Genomic DNA, 21,325 nt, shown 5'->3' on the forward strand with positions numbered 1-21,325 from the left:
GGTGTTCTTCTTATGCCAGACACCGTATCGGATCTTCAGCCTGACTCGGTGAATCTGTTAAGATTCCTAATCCTTTAGTAGCTGGGATCGGAAAAGGTGACAAATGGATATCCCTTGTTCCCCATTACATCAATACAATGATAAATCCCTTGATATACGTTGCAATGACTGCGACGTACCGTGCAGCACTCAGAGAGGCATTTGGCTTCAAAAAACAGCCACAACAGCACTGAAGCTACCTCGCCTCCCGCAATAACTGCACCAGACCAGAGAAACGCAACAGTAGCATCCCGTTCATAGGATGCAACCCTGCAAATAAAGTCCCATAGACACTAGTGCTAAATGCCCATACTTCAAAAACAGAAAAATGATGATCAACATGTCATCTTTCGTTTTCTTTTAATTTTTTGGTGGGTTGACCATTGACTTTTGGAGATATTCTCACCCAAAGAAGACGACCCCTATTTTCCCCAAAGCGGAAAAGTAGCCATCTTGAAAAACGATTCCTCCACAACATGGCAAAATAGCGCCACTTTCGAGCCCAATAGTATGAAGCCCGGGAAGGGACAGGGTGGAATTTTTTTTTGGAGTTTGCTAATTCGTTCGCACGAATTACTAATTCGTTCGCACGAATTACTAATTCGTGGGAACGAATTAACAAACTCCAGTAATTCGTTCGCACGAATTACTAATTCGTGGGAACGAATTACTAATTCGTTCCCACGAATTAGTAATTCGTGCGAACGAATTAGGAAATTCCAAAAAAAAATTCCACCCTGTCCCTTCCCGGGCTTCATACCCAGTCCTATCCCAGCTACTAAAGATTTAGGAATCTTAGCCATGTTGCAGATCTATCCATTTAGCCAGGGTGAAGATACGGAATGGTATCTGGTATAAGAAGAACACCATGCGTGCCATTAACAATTAGCATCTTGGCCACTTTTGGTTTAGGATTTCTATAGCGTTGGGGTTGTTGTTGACGTTGCCACATCTACCGCTGCGTTTGTTGAGCGTTTTTGTAAGATTTGCATGTACATGTATACATTGGCTACCGTTGGAATAGGACAAGGAATGTTCCTTATTGATGGAATGTAGTAGTTTACCCACGGTGCTATACTATCACAGTAGGCTACACTTGATGGATATTCTAGATATGCCTCATCATCGGGCCAATTAAGACATAGCACTTTAACTTTTGCTACCATTGGCATTTTAGAAATTGTAAACAGCAATCCTACCATCCAGCAGATTGCAATCATTCTGTATGTTTGTCTTCGTCCAAGGATTTTGAGGTACTTGATGGGATGACACTATCTCTCAAAAGATACTAAGGTAGCTAGTGCAATGGACGAAAAGTAGCCAGTTTGAGCGACGATAAAAAAAAACTAATACACTGGGCAGAATTCACGAAAGGATCGTCAAACTCAAGAATAATGGAGGCAGTATATCTCCAAATGTCTAACACTGAGTACAGATTCAAATAGAGAAGATCAGCTAGCGCCAAGTGTGCAAGGTATATGTTAGTATCTGTTCTCAGTTTGGGAACTCGGAGCATAACAAACAGGAAAGTGAAGTTATTAATGACACCAAGACACCAGATGATCTGTATGACAATGGTTATGATGACAGTGTCTGCCGGAGTGTAAAGTATCTCAAGAACTGCCTCCTGACTGACACTGACAGTATCTTGTTCACTACACTCGCCTAACGTTAAACCGGCTCCCACGATGAATATTTCTTTCACCACAGCTTCCTTGAACGTTCACCACCTTTTTTACTGAGCTCCCCAAAAGCCGACTGTAGTCCAGTACACGCAGAGGTTCATCCAAAAGTTCAAAAGCTTGGTTCATACAAGTATATGCAACTGAAGAAAATGAAAATCCCACTGGTGGAGAGTGCGGATGATTTTTTCTTCGTGTCAACTGCCTGATATAATTGTGGCCTGCATGCTTCACAGTTGTTTGCTAGCTTCGTGTTCTCAGATAGATGTGGCATTACGATTCCTCTTTGGTTACTATAATTGTGACCATTTCACTACCTTCATCAAGTTTGTCTTTTATTAATGGATTACGCCTTCTCCCACTCCTCTTCTTGCTAATTTGGATGTTGGTCTGTTCTCTTATGTAGGTCGGCTTCGTATGTGTCTTGGGTATTTAAATGATCGATATGCAGTAGTGCCCCCTTTCCATTTATCTTCCGCTATTTATTCATTTTTGTCATTTCCTGTAGTTACTTGGGAAAGTTTCTTTCCAAGTTATTCAAAGTTATTCATTTACGTACATCGCTCTTGTATCGATCCTAACAAGATCTTTTTTTTTCCTCTGAAGAAGATTTTGTTAAGATAGATACGTCAGGCCGCCTTAGTTTTTTTTAGATTTGTATATTACAAGTCAATCCAGTCAGAAAGCAGTTTGCAACAATCTTATTCGTTTTCATTATCAGTTTAATGATGGTGTCCATAAGGATGCAATGTTTTACTTGCAATGCTCTTGACGTCATTGGAAATTGATTAAATAAGAATTGAAAAAAACAAATAAAGATTAAAGAGAACATAATTTTAACAAAGAAAATAAATTAGTTAAAACAAAATACATTTTCAAGTTTCTTCAGGTCGTTACTTCAAAACGTAATGATGTTTTTTTGTTGTCCATTATTGAACATTATCTACTCAGATCAGCAGAGGATGTTAGGAAATGTAAGACGGGCCAAGACGGTGGTGACGTAGTGAATAATAGTGCGGCCCCCAAACATACAAAAGCACAACACCATGAAAAGTTGGAGCTGCACGATAGTGTCTCCAAATCACCTCAAATCCTGGAAAATTCAATTCAGAGTCTGGTCTCACAGGTTTCAGGGTTCTCATCCGTGACTGGGGTTGCTGTTGTAGCATTTCCTCGGTCTGGTGTAATTATTGCAAGAGCAGAGGAAGCCTGTTGTTGGGGATGTTTTTTGCAGGAAAATGTCTCTGTCAATGCTGCACGGTACGTCGCAGTCATTGCAGCGTATATCAAGGGATTTATCATTGCATTGATGTACTGGGGAATGACGGATATCCAGATATCACCTCTTCCTATCCCAGCTTCTAAAGGATTAGGAATCTTAGCCAGGTTGCTGATCCACCCAGCCAGGCTGAAGATCTGATACGGTGTCTGGCATAAGAAGAACACCACGCCATTAACAATCAGCATCTTGGCCACTTGGTTTCGGATTTGTATAGCGTTGGGGTCGTTACTGACAATGCCATCTCTACCGCTCCGTTTGTTTAGCGTTTTTAAGATCCGCACGTACATGTAGATGTTGGCTACCATTGAAATAAGCCAAGGAATGCTCAACAGTGGCAAAATGTAGTAGACTACCCATGGTGCTAAGGGACTACAGTAACCCTTCGTTGACGGGTAGTCTCGGTATGCTTCATCATCGGGCCAATTCAGGCATAGCACTCTAAGTTTTGCTAATGCTGGCATTGTTGCAATGGAAACCAGCAAGCCTACCAGCCAGCAGATTGCAATCATTCTGTAGGTTCGTCTTCGTCCACGGATTGTGCGATGCTTAATGGGATGACACAGGCCGAGGTATCTCTCAAATGATACCATGGTAACTAATGCAATGGAGGCATAGTAGACAGTTTCATAAGCGATAACAGTGCCTGTGCAATAGGCAGAATTTACGAAGGGATCGTGAAATGCGACAAGAGACGCAGAATATCTCCAAATGTGTATCACAGATGCCAAATTCAGAAAGAGAAGATCAGCTAAGGCCATGTGTGCAAGGTATAGATTAGTGTCTGTTCTCAGTTTGGGAACGCGGAGCATGACAAACAGGAAAGTCAAGTTATTGATGACACCAAGACACCAGATGATCGGTATGATTATGGTTACGATGACAATTTCAGCGGGAGTGTAAAGCATATCAGACACTTCCTCCTGACTGATGTTGACAGTATCTTGTTCACTGCACTCACCTGGCGTAATACCGGCTCCCATGCTGGATATTTCTTTCACCACAGCTTCCTTGCAAGTGGACCACTCTTACAAAGCTCCACCCAATCCAACTGTCGTCTCGTATATGCTCAGTTCCAGAGAACTATGAATTAAGTCAAGCTAGGAGGTTCTTCCATTGTTCCATAGATTGGTTCAAATGCAGAGGAAATGATAATCCCACTGCTGGAGAGTGTTGGGTGATGATGTACCGGAGTCGTTTCTCCCACTGCCCAACTGAAAGAATTGTGGCCCACTGTGAATTAGTTTGCTGGCTTTATATTCATTTTTGTGTGGCAGTACAATTCGTATTTTTTTTTTAAAATAAGAACATACAATTTGAGACCTCTTCACTAACTTAATCAATTTCGTCTTTCAGGAGTGAATCACCCTTTCTCCCATTCTGCCAGTTTTTAATTTAGAAGGTCTCCTGTTCTCTTTGATAGGTCTGTTTGATTTGTGTCAGGGATATTTTGATTGACTGATTGCTTATTGGAATGATTGATGATGTGTAGTAGGGCCCTACTTCCATTGAATTTCCCATGTTCATTCATTTTGTGCCATTTCCTGTGGTTACTGGCTTTGTTGTAAGCAACAAAAAGAAAGAGCAGTCTTTTAACGCGGTGAGGGTGACGAGGTACCTTGATTTTGCAAAAATCATGTACGGTTAAATCATGGTACAAACTTGCGACCTTCACTTAAACACCAAACAAAAAGACAGATATCATTTGAAATATCAAAATGAAAGTGGGACACCTAAAAATATATTTACAGTTAAATATTTCAAAAGGAAATCTGTATTAGCCTAAGTTCGTAAACATCCAATTTTCCCTGAAACTGGTGGCACGAAATTGCTCAAAATATCTCAACAATACCAAATCATTGTTTTACATGCATTATTCAGTATTGCCATCGTTCTACGCAGATCAGGAGAGGTGTTCGGAAATATAAGGTAGACCAAGACAATGCAGGCTTAGTGAGATTTAAAAAAAATGGACTGCCATCAAAACAAATGAAGGCAGAACACAACGATAGGGCTGCATGCCCTCCTCGTCCAATATCCCCGATAATTGAGTGATGGATTTCAGTGTTCTCATCCGTGACTGAGGTTGCTGCTGTTGCGTTTCTCTGGTCCGGTGCACTTAATGTGAGAGGCGAGGTAGTTTGCTGTTTGGGCTGTTTTTTTTGCAGCAAAATGCCACTCTGAACGCTGCACGGTACGTCGTGGTCATTGCAGCGTAGACCAAGGGATTAATCATTGCATTAACGTACTGGGTAACAAAGGATATCCATTTGTCACCTCTTCCTATCCCAGTTACTAAAGGATTAGGAATCTTAGCCATGTTGCAGATCCATTTAGCCAGGGTGAAGATACGGAATGGTATCTGGCATAAGAAGAACGCCATGCAAGCCATTAACAATTAGCATCTTGGCCACTTTTGGTTTAGGATTTCTATAGCGTTGGGGTCGTTACTGGCGATGCCACATCTACCGCTGCGTTTGTTGAGCGTTTTTAAGATTTGCACGTACATGTAGATGTTGGCTACCATTGGAATAAGCCAAGGAACGTTCCTCATAGATGGAATGTAGTAGTTTACCCACGGTGCTATAATATCACAGTAGGCTGCAATTGATGGATAGTCTAGATATGCTTCATCGTCGGGCCAATTCAGACATACAATAGCACTTTAAGTTTTGCTACCATTGGCACTGAAGAAATAGCAAACAGCAAGTTTTCCAGCCAGCAGATTGCAGTCATTCTAGTGTAGGTTCGTATTCGTCCACGGATTTTGAAATGCTTGAAGGGATGGCACAGGGCAAGGTATCTCTCAAAAGATTGCATGGTTACTAGTGAAATGGACGAAAAGTAGCCAGTTTGAGCGACGATAAAAAACTAATACAATGGGCAGAATTCACGAAAGGATCGTCAAACTCAATAATGGCGGCAGTATATCTCCAAATGTCTAACACTGAGTACAGATTCAAATAGAAAAGACCAGCTAGCGCCAAGTGTGCAAGGTATACGTTAGTATCTGTTCTCAGTATGGGGACTCGGAGCATGACAAACAGGAAAGTGAAGTTATTGATGACACCAAGACACTAGATGATCGGTACGATAATGGTTATGATGACAGTGACTGCCGGAGTGTAAATCATCTCACAAACTTCCTGCCGACATTGACAGTGTGGCTTGTTCACTTCACTCGCCTAACGTTATACCGGCTCCCATGCTGGATATTTCTTTCACCACAGCTTCCTTGATCATTCACCAGCCTTACTGAGATCCTCCAAAGCCGACTGTAGTCCACTACATGCAGAGTTTTAGAGAACCCTAATTATGTCAATCTAGGAGGTTCATCCAAAAGTTCCAAAGCTTGGTTCATACATGTATATGCAACTGAAGAAAATGAAAATCCCACTGGTGGAGAGTGCAGATGATTTTTTCTTCGTGTCAACTGCCTGATATAATTGTGGCCTGCATGCTTCACAGTTGTTTGCTAGCCTCGTGTTCTCAGATAGATGTGTGGCATGTCCTCTTTTGGTTTCTGTGGCCATTTCACTAACTTCATCAAGTTTGTCTTTCAATAATGGATTACACCTTCTCCCACTTCTCTTCTTGCTAATTTGGATGTTGGTCTGTTCTCTTATGTAGGTTGGCTTCGTATGTGTCTTGGGTATTTAAATGATCGAAATTATGCAGTAGTGCCCCCTTTCCATTTATCTTCCGCTATTCATTCATTTCCGTCATTTCCTGTAGTTACTTGGGAAAGTTTCTTTCCAAATTAATCAAATGTATTCATTTACGTAAGTGAATTGTATCGATCTTAACAAGATCTCTTGTTTTCCTCTGAAGAAGATTAGTTAAGATAGATACGTCAGGCCGCCTTAAAAATTTTTAATTCGTATATTACAGGTCAATTCAGTCAGAAAGCAGTTTGCAACAGTCATTCATTTTTTTATTCATTTAATGGTAACTTTATGAGTTTAATTATGGTGACAATAACGCTGTTATGTTTTTACTTTTAGTGCTCTTGACGTCATTGGAAATTGATTAAACAAGAATTGAAAAAAAAGCAAAATTAGACCAAGTGAAAACATTTTAACAAAGAAAAGAATAATAAAGTCTATGGCCTTTTGATGCCATATATAATAAAATTGTCATTGGATACTGACATAATGGAATAATTGACAGTTCTCTTTAATTGGCTCAGAACACCAAAGAGCACACTTTGTTGCTGACCAAGAAGAAAAAAAGAGGCGGTCTTTTTTGTCGCAAACGATGTTGAGGTACTTTAGTATTGCAAAAGCCATATACACATATTTATTAACATTCACTGAAACATCAAACAAAACGACAGATATCATTTGAACATTTCAAAACAAAAGTGGTTATTTTTTTTAATAAATATAAACAGTTAAATATTTCAATCGGAATTCCGTATTCAGTTCTTAAACATCAAATTTCCCACACAAACTGGTGGCCCAAAATTGCTCAAAATAGAAACAAAAATACGAATAGGCCTAATACCAAATAATTGTCTTACATGCGGGCCCTTCAGACTTGAGCCCATTAAGTTAATAATAATATTAATAATAATAATGCCGAAGTCTTATATAGCGTATGTATCTACCAACAATTAGGTACTCAAGGCGCTGGAAATTATGTCTATTATTAGAGACAGGTAGATGAAGTACATGAGAAATATGAGAACCATTATGTAGCACCTTTATAATGGTTTACAAGGTGCTGCGGCGCATTAAGCAGCCACTGCCAAAAACACCGGGGCAAACGTCTTCTCTTAGCGATAAGTGTTTCTGGGTTCTTTAACGTGCATTACACAACACAAGGGAGCTACGGATTCACGTCCCATCCGAAGGACGAAGCAATAATGGTAAAGCACCTTGCTCAAGAGCGCAAGCACCATGTTCCCACGGTCGGGATTCGAACCCATGTGGGCGGCACTTGAGTCGAACACTGTAACCATTGGATTTGAAGTTGAACATTATTTTCGTGTGAACTGCACAATCAACCTACTATCATCTGTGCATTGTCCAATATTTAAACCATTGCTATGACGTCACACTATTGTTACAAGTGTGGATTCGGAACTACGAATCTGTTACGCTGGTTACAAAGTGTGGATTCGGAACGAAGAATCTTTAGTAAAGTGTGGATTCGGAATTACGAATCCACCCTTTGAACACGTCAGACAATTGTTCTCTATAATGAGCATTAATAGGACCGTATGCGTGAAAATTTCCTTCCGAAATTACCAATGCATCTTCCCTGTCAGATTCTCCGCCGTCACTGCAAAACCTACTTTGAGTCAGAAAGAAATCGTCGTCTGAACTATCAATTTGTCGACGGAAGGAGCCGGGACAAAATGTTGCAACCTGACGCCACTTTTTTTCTCCATATATCATCTCAATGAAGGGCATTCATTGCAAAAATGATGATAGACATGAATCTGGGGCTGAGAAATATTTCCAATTTTGTTAGGAAATACTTTTAAAAAATCTTGACTCTCCATAGACTTTGTACACAATCGCGGCAGTGGCGTCAGGTTGCAACATTTATCCCAAGTCTTTTCATCTCCACTCACTGTTAATGCCAATACTTCTTTTGACGCAATGGTTTAAGTCGAAGAATACACTCGCAAGTGTGGATTCTTAATTTACGAATTCACTCGGCGCTTCGCGCCTCGTGAATTCTTAAATTACGAACCCACACTTTCTCGTGTATTCTCCTTAACGTCAGCCCATTAATCATGTTACTAAACCTCAAAACACCATCTAAAGTTTATCAAGATCCATAACCAAGAATTCAGAATTGTTATGAAGAGCAAATACAATTTTTTTTATGCGACCAATCATTAAATATCTGATTTCACAGTTTTTGAAACTAAATACATTTTCCAATTTTCGTCTGGTCGTTACTTCAAAACGTAATGATTTTTCTTTTCATTATTGAGCATTATCTACCCAGATCAGCAGAGGATGTTCGTAAATGTAAGGCGGACCAAGACAGTGGTGGCGTGGTGACATTAATAACAGTGCGGCCACAAAACAAACAAAGGCAGAATAAAATGGAAAGTTACAGCTGTGAGTGTTCCCCAATCACCCCAAAACCTGGAAATTTCAAATCAGAGTCTGGTGTCACAGGTTTCGGTGTTCTCATCCGTGACTGAGGTTGCTGCTGTATCGTTTCTCTGGTCTGGTGCACACATTGCGAGAGGCGGGGTAGTTTGCTGTTGGGGCTGTTTTTTGAAGCAGAATGCCTCTTTGAATGCTGCACGGTACGTCGCGGTCATGGCAGCATAGATCAAGGGATTAATAATTGTATTGATGTATAGCAAAACCCTATATATCACTATGCTATTTTTGCCTAATATATTCCACAAGGGATTGGGAATCTGTGCATAGAAACAGATCCACTCAGCGAGATTCATGATACAATATGGTGTCTGGCATAAGAAGGACACAGTACCATTTACAATCAGCATTTTGGCCACTTGGTTTCGGATTTTCAACGCATTAGGATCGTTATTGACTATGCCGCCTCTACCGCTGCGTTTGCTGAGCGTTTTTAAGATCCGCATGTACATGTAGATGTTGGCTGCCAGTGAAAAAAGCCAAGGAAAGTTCCTCATCGGTGGCATGAAGTACCCTGCCCACGGTACTATAATATCACAGTAAGTCGACGTTGACGGATAGTCTTGATACACGTAAGCTTCATCATCGGGCCAATTCAGACATAGCAATTTAAGATCAGAAAGCATCACTGTGCTTGGAATGGCAACCAGCAAGCCTACCAGCCAGCAGATTGAAATCATTCGGTGGGTTCGTCTCCGTCCACGGATTGTGCGATGCTTAATGGGGTGACAGAGGGCAAGGTATCTCTCAAAAGTTACCATGGTAACAAGTGCCAGGGAGGCAAAATAGCCAGTTTGAGCGACGACAAAAAAAGTAATGCACTGGGCAGAATTGACGAAGGGATCGTGAAACACAACTACAGATGCAGTGTATCTCCAAATGTATAATATGGATGCCAGATTCAGAAAGAGAAGATCAGCTAGTGCCATGTGTGCGAGGTATAAGAAAGTATCTGTTCTCAGTTTGGGAACGCGGAGCATGACAAACAGAAAAGTTGAGTTATTGATGACACCAAGACACCAGGTGATCGGTATGATTATGGTTATGATGACAGTGTCCGTTGGAGTATAAATCCAGTCTGAAACCTTCTCCCGACTGATATTGAAAGTATCTTGTTCACTGCACTCACCTGACGTTATACCGGCTCCCATGCCGGATATTTCTTTCACCACAGCTTCCTTGCAAGTTCACCACTCTTACAAAGCTCCTCCTAAGAGCTCCTTCAATGCCAACTGTAGTCCAATACATACACAGTTCTAGAGAACCCTAAATTAGGTCAAGCTAAGGAGGTCTTCCAAAGTTCTAAAGATTGGTTCACATGCAGAGTAAATGAAAATCCCACTGCTGGAGAGTGTTTGGTGATGATGTATCTTTTCTCGAGGCCAACTTCCTGACTGAAATTATTGTGGCCTGCATGCTCCACAGTTGCTAGCCTCCTGTTCTTTGATAGATGTGTGACATCACGATTCCTCTATTTATTACAACAGATTATTGTGACCCTTTCACTAGCTTATTCAATTATGCCTTTCAGTAGAATGGAGAAGCCATTCTCACAACCCAAAGTTGTAAGTGCAAACATTGGCCTGTATAGCTGTTTATTTTGTGTCTTGGGAAGTTGAATTGAATTGAATGGAATTGAATTAATTCAATTGATCCATAAAAGAAATTGCAATTGCTCACCGTAACAATAAAAAGGAATTAATATACAAAATATCAGAAACAAACTCAAACATCACAGTAATATAAAAATTAAAAATATGAAATGTAATATTGTGATTATAACATATCAAAATGTCATAATTTGTTTCGTGGGTATTTAAATGATTTATCTGTAGTAGTGCCCCTTTTCCGTTTATTTTTTTTATATTTTCATTCATTTATGTCATTGCCTGTAGTTACTTGCTTTCCAGAGTTACTCATTTAATAAATTCAGATTACTAATGTTGATCATAATGATATACGTGTAAGTTTTTTACTGAAAGTGTCCTTTTATTCAAAACTGATTAACCAAGAAGTTGAAAGAATCGAAATTAGATCAAGGCAAAATGTAATTACAGGAAAAAATAGAATACTTGTCATTGAATACTGACGAGCTGAACTAATGACAGTACATGTACTCTTTAATTGGCTCAGAATACCAAAGAGCACACCTTGTTGCTTTTATGTATACTTTGATTGTGTAAAAGCCATGCACGGTTTATAGAATACTTGTCATTGAATACTGACGAGCTGAACTAATGACAGTACATGTACTCTTTACTTGGCTCAGAATACCAAAGAGCACACCTTGTTGCTTTTAAGTATACTTTGATTGTGTAAAAGCCATGCACGGTTTATAGAATACTTGTCATTGAATACTGACGAGCTGAACTAATGACAGTACATGTACTCTTTAATTGGCTCAGAATACCAAAGAGCACACCTTGTTGCTTTTAAGTATACTCTGATTGTATAAAAGCCATGCACGGTTAATTCATGTTACACATACAACCTTCACTTAAACATCAAACAGACAGACAGATATCATTTGAACATTTCAAATCAAAAGTGGGTCAGTTTTGAGACATTCACCGTTACATATTTTGACTAGCAATGGAATTGTGTTTGTAAGCATCCAATCTACACTGAAACTGGTGGCACAAAACTGTCCAAAATAAAAACACCTTTGCATTAGTTTGCAACTGAACAGTACCAAAAAATACTTGTAGCTCAAGCTTAGTCTGAAATTAATAGCAAATGCCTCTAATGTAGAGAAGCGAAACGAAATGGATAAGCTTAATAAGACTTGGTGACTGTCAAGAAATCCACAAGCAAAAATATACAATGTTTAATTTAATCTGAAGTAAATTATACTAAAAGATGGCATTTAAGACATATTGGTAAATGTATATGTAGGCCATGGCTATGTCTCCAAGCATGAACTAATTGCCAAGCATGAACAAAAAGTGAAGGGTTTACGCAGATCAGCAGTATAAATGTTCGTAAACAAGGCGGACTAAGACTTCGGTGACTTGGTGAGATCTAAATATAGACTGGCCTCAAACAGAGAAAGCCAGAACACCCCCCCCCCCCCTTTACCAAAAATCACAGAAAATTTGATTCAGAGTCTGGTTTCACAGGTTTCAATGTTCTCATCAGTGACTGAGGGGTGCACACCGGTAAATAGGCCTAAATCCATCCGCCGAGCTCACGAATAAAAGTTATACCCTCAAAAATATTCTATATTAGAGAGTTCTGAGCGCCGTAAAATTGGGGAATTGAAGAGATATGGTAATGAACCTCTGGCCCGGACTTGGGGCTTCCAGTTCTGAGCATTTTGAGTGCTATTGTATGAAGCCCGGGAAGGGACAGGGTGGAATTTTTTTTTGGAATTTCCTAATTCGTTCGCACGAATTACTAATTCGTGGGAACGAATTAGTAATTCGTTCCCACGAATTAGTAATTCGTGCGAACGAATTACTGGAGTTTGTTAATTCGTTCCCACGAATTAGTAATTCGTTCGCACGAATTGCTAATTCGTTCCCACGAATTAGTAATTCGTTCCCACGAATTAGTAATTCGTGCGAACGAATTAGTAATTCGTGCGAACGAATTAGCAAACACCAAAAAAAAATTCCACCCTGTCCCTTCCCGGGCTTCATAAAGGGGTGACAAATGGATATCCTTCGTTCCCCAGTACATCAATACAATGATTAATCCCTTGATCTACGCTGCAATGACCGCGACGTACCGTGCAGCGTTCAGAGTGGCATTTTGCTGCAAAAAAAACCAGCCCAAACAGCAATCTACCTCGCCTCTCACATTAAGTGCACCGGACCAGAGAAACGCAACCGCAGCCACCTCAGTCACGGATGAGAACACTGAAATCCATCACTCAATTTTCGGGGATATTGGACGAGGAGGGCATGCAGCCCTATCGTTGTGTTCTGCCTTCGTTTAATTTGGATGGCAGTCCATTTTTTCAAATCTCACTAAGCCACCATTGTCTTGGTCTGCCTTATATTTCCGAACACCTCTCCTGATCTGCGTAGAACGATGGCAATACTGAATAAAGCATGTAAAAAAATGATTTGGTATTGTTGAGATATTTTGAGCAATTTCGTGCCACCAGTTTTAGGGAAAATTGGATGCTTACGAACTTAATACAGATTTCCTTTTGAAATATATATAACTGTAGATATATATTTTTAAGTGTCCCACTTTCATTTTGATGTTTCAAATGATATCTGTCTTTTTGTTTGGTGTTTTAGTGAAGGTCGCAAGTTTGTACCATGATTTAACCGTACATGATTTTTGCAAAATCGAGGTACCTCGTCACACTCACCGCGTTAAAAGACTGCTCTTTCTTTTTGTTGCTTACAACAAAGCCAGTAACCACAGGAAATGGCACAAAATGAATGAACATGGGAAATTCAATGGAAGTAGGGCCCTACTACACATCATCAATCATTCCAATAAGCAATCAGTCAATCAAAATATCCCTGACACAAATCAAACAGACCTATCAAAGAGAACAGGAGACCTTCTAAATTAAAAACTGGCAGAATGGGAGAAAGGGTGATTCATTCCTGAAAGACGAAATTGATTAAGTTAGTGAAGAGGTCTAAAATTGTATGTTCTAATTTTAAAACAAATTGTACTGCAACACAAAAATGAATATCAAGCCAGCAAACTGATTCACAGTGGGCCACAATTCTTTCAGTCAGGCAGTGGGAGAAACGACTCTGGTACATCATCACCCAACACTCTCCAGCAGTGGGATTATCATTTCCTCTGCATTTGAACCAATCTTTGGAACAATGGAAGAACCTCCGAGCTTGACTTAATTTATAGTTCTCTGGAACTGTGCATATACGAGACGACAGTTGGATTGGGTGGAGCTTTGTAAGAGTGGTCAACTTGTAAGGAAGCTGTGGTGAAAGAAATATCCAGCATGGGAGCCGGTATTACGCCAGGTGAGTGCAGTGAACAAGATACTGTCAACATCAGTCAGGAGGAAGTGTCTGAGATGCTTTACACTCCCGCTGAAATTGTCATTGTAACCATAATCATACCGATCATTTGGTGTCTTGGTGTCATCAATAACTTGACTTTTCTGTTTGTCATGCTCCGCGTTCCCAAACTGAGAACAGATACTAATCTATACCTTGCACACATGGTCTTAGCTGATCTTCTCTTTCTGAATTTGGCATCTGTGATACACATTTGGGGATATTCTGCGTCTCTTGTCGCAATTCACGACCCCTTCGTGAATTCTGCCTATTGCATAGGTACTTGTATCGCTTATAAAACTGTCTACTATGTCTCCATTGCACTAGTAACCACGGTGTCTTTTGAGAGATACCTTGCCCTGTGCCATCCCATTAAGCATCGCACAATCCGTGGACGAAGACGAACCTACAGAATGATTGCAATCTGCTGGATAGTAGGCTTGCTGGTTTCCATTGCAACAATGCCAGCATTAGCAAAACTTAGAGTGTTATGCCTGAATTGGCCCGATGATGAAGCATACCGAGACTACCCATCAACGAAGGGTTACTGTAGTCCCTTAGCACCATGGGTAGACTACTACATTTTGCCACTGTTGAGCATTCCTTGGCTTATTTCAATGGTAGCCAACATCTACTTGTACGTGCAGATCTTAAAAACGCTCAACAAACGGAGCGGCAGAGATGGCATTGTCAGTAACGCCCCCAACGCTATACAAATCCGAAACCAAGTGGCCAAGATGCTGATTGTTGATGGCGTGGTGTTCTTCTTATGCCAGACACCGTATCAGATCTTCAACCTGGCTGAGTGGATCAGCAACCTGGGTAAGATTCCTAATCCTTTAGTAGCTGGGATAGGAAGAGGTGATCTCTGGATATCCGTCATTCCCCAGTACATCAATGCAATGATAAATCCCTTGATATACGCTGCAATGACTGCGACGTACCGTGCAGCATTGACAGTGACATTTTCCTGCAAAAAACATCCCCAACAACAGGCTACCTCTGCTCTTGCAATAATTACACCAGACCAGGGAAATGCTACAACAGCAACCTCAGTCACGGATGAGAACGCTGAAACCTGTGAGACCAGACTATGAATTGAATGTTCCAGGATTTGAGGTGATTTGGAGACACTATCGTGCAGCTCCAACTTTTCATTGGTGCTCTGCTTTTGTATGTTTGGTGGCCGCACTATAATTCACTACGTCACCACTGTCTTGGCCCGTCTTACATTTCCTAACATCCTCTGCTGATCTGAGTAGCTAATGGTCAATAATGGAGAAAAAAAACATCATTACGTTTTGAAGTTACGACCTGAAGAAACTTGAAAATGTAACTAATTTATTTTCTTTGTTAAAACTATGTTCTCTTTAATCTTTATTTGCTTTCTTTCAGTTCTGTTTAATCAATTTCCAATGACGTCAAGAACACTGCAAGTAAAATCATTACATCGTTAGGCCAAAAAAAAGTCTCCGGTTTCTGGTATGCGTGCGTGTCGCCGTAGCCATGCGCGTCGGCAAAATGAATTTTTTTTTTTTTTCAATGAAAGATGATGTCTCAAAACCGCCAAACTCACTGGTTTGACTGGAATCCTGCTGCTGCACAATTTTAACGTGTTTTTAGATGGGTTATGATTGAGAATAAGCTTTATGTGGCCTCTCTGGTCTCCCATAATATTTGCACTAAGTTTAGTCGGGCACCATTTGCAGTCATCAGCCGACATTTGAAGCAAAAAAAAAAAAAAAGGTAAAAAAAAATAGCCGCGTCGCCGCACCACTTTTTGGGCAAGCTCCAAACCAGAAACCGGAGACTTTTTGTTTTTGGCCTGATGGTCACCATCATTAATGGTAATGAAAACGAATAAGATTGTTGCAAACTGCTTTCTGACTGGACTGACTTGTAATATACAAATCTAAGAAAAAAATAAAGGCAGCCTGACGTATCTATCTTAACAAAATCTTCTTCAGAGGAAAACAGAGATCTTGTTAAGATCGATACAAGATCGATGTACGTAAATTAATAACTTTGAATAACTTGGAAAGGAACTTTCCCAAGTAACTACAGGAAATGACAAAAATGAATAAATAGCGGAAGATAAATGGAAAGGGGGCACTACTGCATATCGATCATTTAAATACCCAAGACACATACGAAGCCGACCTACATAAGAGAACAGACCAACATCCAAATTAGCAACAGGGAGGAAAGGACAAGGCGTAATCCATTAACAAAGACAAAATTGATTACTTGGTTACTGAAAATGTTCACAGTCATAATGTTATAACCAAAATAGGAAATGTGCTGCCACACTATCTGTAGGAAGACATGGCTAGCAACCAACTGTGGAGCATACAGGCCACAATTATTTCAGTCAGGAAGTTGACACAAAGAAAAGATCACTTACAACTCTCCAGCAGTGGGATTTTCATTTCTTCGCAAACATGTATGAACCAATCTTTGGAACCTTTGGAAGAATCTCCTGGCTTGACTTTAATTATCTCAGCTAGGGTTCTCTAGAACTGTGCATGTACATGACTAGACAGTTGGCTTGGTTGGGTCTTGTAAGAGTGGTGAACTTTCAAGGAAGCTATGGTGACAAATATCCAGCATGGGAGCCAGTATAACGTCAGGCGACTTTAGTGAACAAGATACTTTCAACATCAGTCAGGAGGCAGTTTCTGAGATGCTTTACACTCCGGCAGACACTGTCATCATAACCATTATCATACCGATCATCTGGTGTCTTGGTGTCATCAATAACTCGACTTTCCTGTTTGTCATGCTCCGCGTCCCCAAACTCAGAACAGGTACTAACGTATACCTTGCACACTTGGCGCTAGCTGATCTTCTCTATTTGAATCTGTACTTAGTGCTAGACATTTGGAGATATACTGCCTCCATTATTGTTTTTGGCGATCCCTTCGTGAATTCTGCCCAGTGTATTAGTTTTTTTGTCGTCGCTCAAACTGGCTACTTTTCGTCCATTGCACTAGTAACCACAGTGTCTTTCGAGAGATACCTTGCCCTGTGCCATCCCATCAATCACCTCAAAATCCGTGGACGAAGACGAACGTATAGAATGATTGCAATCTGCTGGATGGTAGGCTTGCTGTTTGCTATTTCTTCAATGCCAATGGTAGCAAAACTTAAAGTGCTATGTCTGAATTGGCCCGATGATGAAGCATATCTAGACTATCCATCAAGTGCAGCCTACTGTGATATTATAGCACCGTGGGTAAACCACTACTTTCCACCTATGAGGAACATTCCTTGGCTTTTTTCAATGGTAGCCAATATCTACTTGTATGTTCAGATCTTAAACACGCTCATCAAACGTAGCGGTAGAGATGGCGTCGCCAGTAACAACCCCAACGCTAAACAACTCCGAAACCAAGTTGCAAAGATGCTGATTGTTAATGGCGTGGTGTTCTTCTTGTGCCAAACACCATCCCGTATCTTCACCTTGGTTAAATGGGTCTGCACCCTGGCACAGATTCCTAATCCTTTAGTGGTTGGGAGAGGAAGAGGTAACAGATGGATATCACTCATTCCTCAGTACATCAATACAATTATTAATCCCTTCATCTACGCTGCATCTATGACCGCGACATACCGTGCAGCGTTCAGAGAGGCATTTTAGTGCAAAAAAACAGCCCCGACAGCAAACTACCTCGACTCTCGCAATAACTGCACCAGACCAGAGAAACGCAACAGTAGCAACCTCAGTCACGGAGGAGAACACTGAAACCGGTGAAACCAGTCTCTGAATTGAAATTTCCAGGATTTCGACGGAAAGGGGACGTGACCACGTGTAACTGGCGTTTGTGTTCTTCTTTTGTTTGTTTGGAGCGGTGTAATTTTGTTTTATCTCACTAGGCCACTGTTGTCTTTTTATTGGGTAAATTGGATGTTTACAAATTGAATGAAGATTTACTTTTAAAATATATCTTTTGAAATGCTTGTACATATCTCAAAAATCGACCCACTTTTAAACTATAATATGGAAATCCAGTGGATATGCGAGTATTTCTTCAGTGTATTGACAGTTTGGCGGGAAACTGTTTAGCCTTGGCGGAGGTTTGCGCTCTCTGAAAGCTTTCTGGCTATTATTGCTTTAATTATTTTTACTTGATCTAATTTCCTTCTTTTAATCAATTTCCTCGTTTAATCAATTACCAAAGACTTCGAGAGCACTGCAAGTAGAAACATTTCTTTATTATGGAAATCATCATTAAACTTATAAATTAATCATCTAATGAATAACTTGGGAAAGCAGGTTTCTATGTACCGGTAACTACACGAAATGAGAAAAAATGCTATCATAAAAAAACAAGATATGTATTAAACAAACCTACACAAGAGAACAGACCAACGTCCAAATGGGAGAAGGGGGACTCCATTACTTAAAGACAAAATAGATTTAGTTATAGCGAAATGGTCACAGTCATATATCTACTAATCAAGAGAGGAATTGTGATGTCACGGATCTGTCTGAGAACATGGGACTAGAAAACAACGTTGAGCATGCAGGCCACTATTACATGTACTTCAGTCCGGCAGACCGTTGGCCCGGAGAAAACACAACATCACCTCGACACTCTCTCGGGATGGGATTCTCAATTCATTTCAATTCAACACATTTACTTTCTATCGTAAAATTTTAGAACCTCTTAGCTTGACTTAATTCAGGGTTCTCTGGAACTGCGCATGTACTGGACTAGAGTTTGCTTGTACGGAGCTTTATAAAGAGAGTGAACTTTCAAGGATCGCAGCTGTGGTGCAAGACATATCCAGCATGGGAGCCAGTATAAAAAAAAAATGTCAGTCAGCAGTCAATGTCAGTCAGCAGCAAGTGTCCGAGATGCTGTATACACTCCCACAGAAACTGTCATTGACCACTGTCATACCTATCATCCGTGGGCGTCGCCAGGATTTTTTTGTGGGGGGGGGGGAGGGCAAAGCAATGTCCCCCCCCCCAAAAAAAAAAATCCTTGTACTTTCAAATTACAGATGAGAAAAGCCGATGAGGAAAATAAAACTCTCAAACACCAAAAACAATTATTTAACTTCGATGCAAAAACTCATGTTACAAAATTCATTAATGTTTATTAAAATTTACAAATTTTGTTTTCCAGAACTATCCCAAAGTCAGTTTTCTTCCCACTAAAGGTTTGAAATAATACGATTCACGTTACGATTAGAATTGACTCAAAATAGTTTTGCAATGGTCTAGCTAAACCACGTTACAAAAAGGAAAATATTACTTTATCTTTCTTTGTGTTTTGTTTGGTTAAGTTTTTTTTATGTTGTTGCACGGTGTAGCGCTATAAAGACAATGTGCAAGAATAGCTACCGTAGCTATTCTTGCACATTTTCTTTAAATAGAGCCACGCTCTTGATACCTGCGCTCTTGATACACACACTGCACTTTTCTGTCCAATGATATACAGATCTGAGACTGAGTCTACAGTTAAAAGCTTTCAAGGCCTCCACATTTATATATCACCTGTACTTTAGACTCATTTCCAGTCCAGGTTGTGAGTGTAACAATGCCCCCCAAATTACATGTAATCACAACTTGACTGGCAAGTATCCAATATGTTCCAGAGGATACGTTAGGGTCACATTGAAGTTTTGCGAGCTGTATGACAAGCCTTCTGAAACGGATATGTAAGGAAAAATACCCTGTTTGTCTTAATATTTGGCCTATTAATGTTTAGCAAAACAAAAATTATGAATGTATGATTTTCGCAATTAATGCAAGACTATTATCGCACCGGAAAACATGCCAGGCTGTTTCCTAGATCCTAACGCTGTTGTTATTACACATTGCTTGATTTTCTTTTTGAGTTGAGGCGGGTTTGAACATATTGCCATTTTCCTATTAATAGAAAGTATTAGTACATAATTTACATTACATGGTAAAAAAAAACGACCTAATATAATTTCCACATGGTAAAAGTCTAACGCGCCATGACGTAAATAAACATTTTGACACCTACAAATGAAGAGAACCAATAATTAATACTATTTTTTTGAGTACTACACTTTTTACACGACAGCGTACTGCAAATCTTACACAAAAGTTATGCACGAAATCAACATTGGTTTTTACATAATACCCGAAGTCAAGGCAACTATTTATTACACAAAGCATTATTTACGAAATAACATACAGGGTTTAAAAAGAACTATACAAATTTAATGTTATTTTTTTTCTCTCAGAACTCTCCAATTTCAACCATGACATAAAAATAATGCACAACAAATTCCTTGCAACCAGCGCCGTAACTAAGGTCAAACTTGACGGGGGGGGGGGGGGGGGGGGGGGGGGGTCAGTCAGCACCTGGTTGCCCCAATTTTTTTTAAGGGAAGCAAAGAGCAATTGAAATGTATCACTTTAACAGTGCATTAAAATGTTTTCAATCAAATAGTTGGGGGGGGGGAGCGCCACAAATTGTGTTTTCCCCAAGGGATGGTGTTTCCCATTTTCTGATTGCTCCATAACATGAATATCCATTACAGGCATATCTAATGCCCTCTTTAATAATTACTGACTCCAGTTTTTGGAGAAAAAGCGCCCCCCCCCCCTCCCCCTAGTTACGTCACTGCTTGGAATTATTCATGGAACCGCTCATCAACACGCAAAGCTTTGACCGTTTTGAAAACCTGGTTGCATTCCAGTTTGGCTTAATGAGCTCCTGCCCTAGAATCAAGTAGAAGCCTTTTGATTCAGATTCATTCTAGTCAGGGTCTAAAATCATGAAGCTGGAGCCTTCAAGCCAAAGTTGGAGGGCAAACCCGAGTTTTGAAAAACACTGACTCTCCCACTAATCAGCATATCATTACACAATTATTGAACACTTGCTGCATACAACTTCCACAGACACGAATATACAAACAAGAGGTATATTTACACTAATGCATTCCGATAATGTAAATATTTAAAAACGAGAAAAATTGATGGCTCTGAACCTGTACAAAAGTCGATAAAAAGATTGCTGTCAGTTCCAGTATTTAAGTTAAAATTATTTTGGATATTGCCATTATAAGCCTGAACAAAAACCATCCTTGTTTCAATAGCATGACATGGAAGCAACATCAGTCTAAATTAAATGGAGTTCACTGAAAAAGGGGTGCAGCTACACTTAAAACTCCAGATTGGAGGTACACCATAAGTTTAAACAAAGCTTTAAAAACGGG

At 40.0% G+C, this 21,325-nt stretch overlaps 4 protein-coding genes across 4 annotated transcripts; 2 read left to right on the forward strand and 2 right to left on the reverse strand.

The window, feature by feature from the left end:
- Positions 1-2,828: 2,828 nt before the first annotated feature.
- LOC119736443 (neuromedin-U receptor 2-like) lies at positions 2,829-3,983 on the reverse strand. Its single transcript, XM_038210462.1, has one exon. It carries the CDS (start codon positions 3,981-3,983, stop codon positions 2,829-2,831), a length of 1,155 nt encoding a protein of 384 aa, XP_038066390.1.
- Positions 3,984-8,390: 4,407 nt separating this feature from the next.
- Positions 8,391-10,282, reverse strand: LOC119736444 (somatostatin receptor type 2-like; the record flags this gene model as incomplete). Its single annotated transcript, XM_038210463.1, has 2 exons — positions 9,296-10,282; positions 8,391-8,402 (listed from the first exon to the last, which is right to left on the reverse strand). Coding segments are annotated over exons 1-2 (999 nt in total), but the record flags the coding sequence as incomplete, so codon positions are not given.
- Positions 10,283-14,064: 3,782 nt separating this feature from the next.
- LOC119736445 (neuromedin-U receptor 2-like) lies at positions 14,065-15,219 on the forward strand. Its single transcript, XM_038210465.1, has one exon. The coding sequence runs from the start codon at positions 14,065-14,067 to the stop codon at positions 15,217-15,219; it is 1,155 nt and encodes a 384-aa protein (XP_038066393.1).
- A 1,511-nt stretch (positions 15,220-16,730) lies between these two features.
- Positions 16,731-17,889, forward strand: LOC119736446 (neuropeptides capa receptor-like). The gene is given in 2 exon segments (XM_038210466.1): positions 16,731-17,765; positions 17,767-17,889. Coding segments are annotated over 2 exon segments (1,158 nt in total).
- The last annotated feature ends 3,436 nt before the right edge of the window (positions 17,890-21,325 follow it).

The sequence above is a fragment of the Patiria miniata genome, unplaced genomic scaffold (assembly GCF_015706575.1).
Source record: "Patiria miniata isolate m_02_andy unplaced genomic scaffold, ASM1570657v1 HiC_scaffold_3, whole genome shotgun sequence".
Lineage (NCBI taxonomy): Eukaryota > Metazoa > Echinodermata > Asteroidea > Valvatida > Asterinidae > Patiria > Patiria miniata.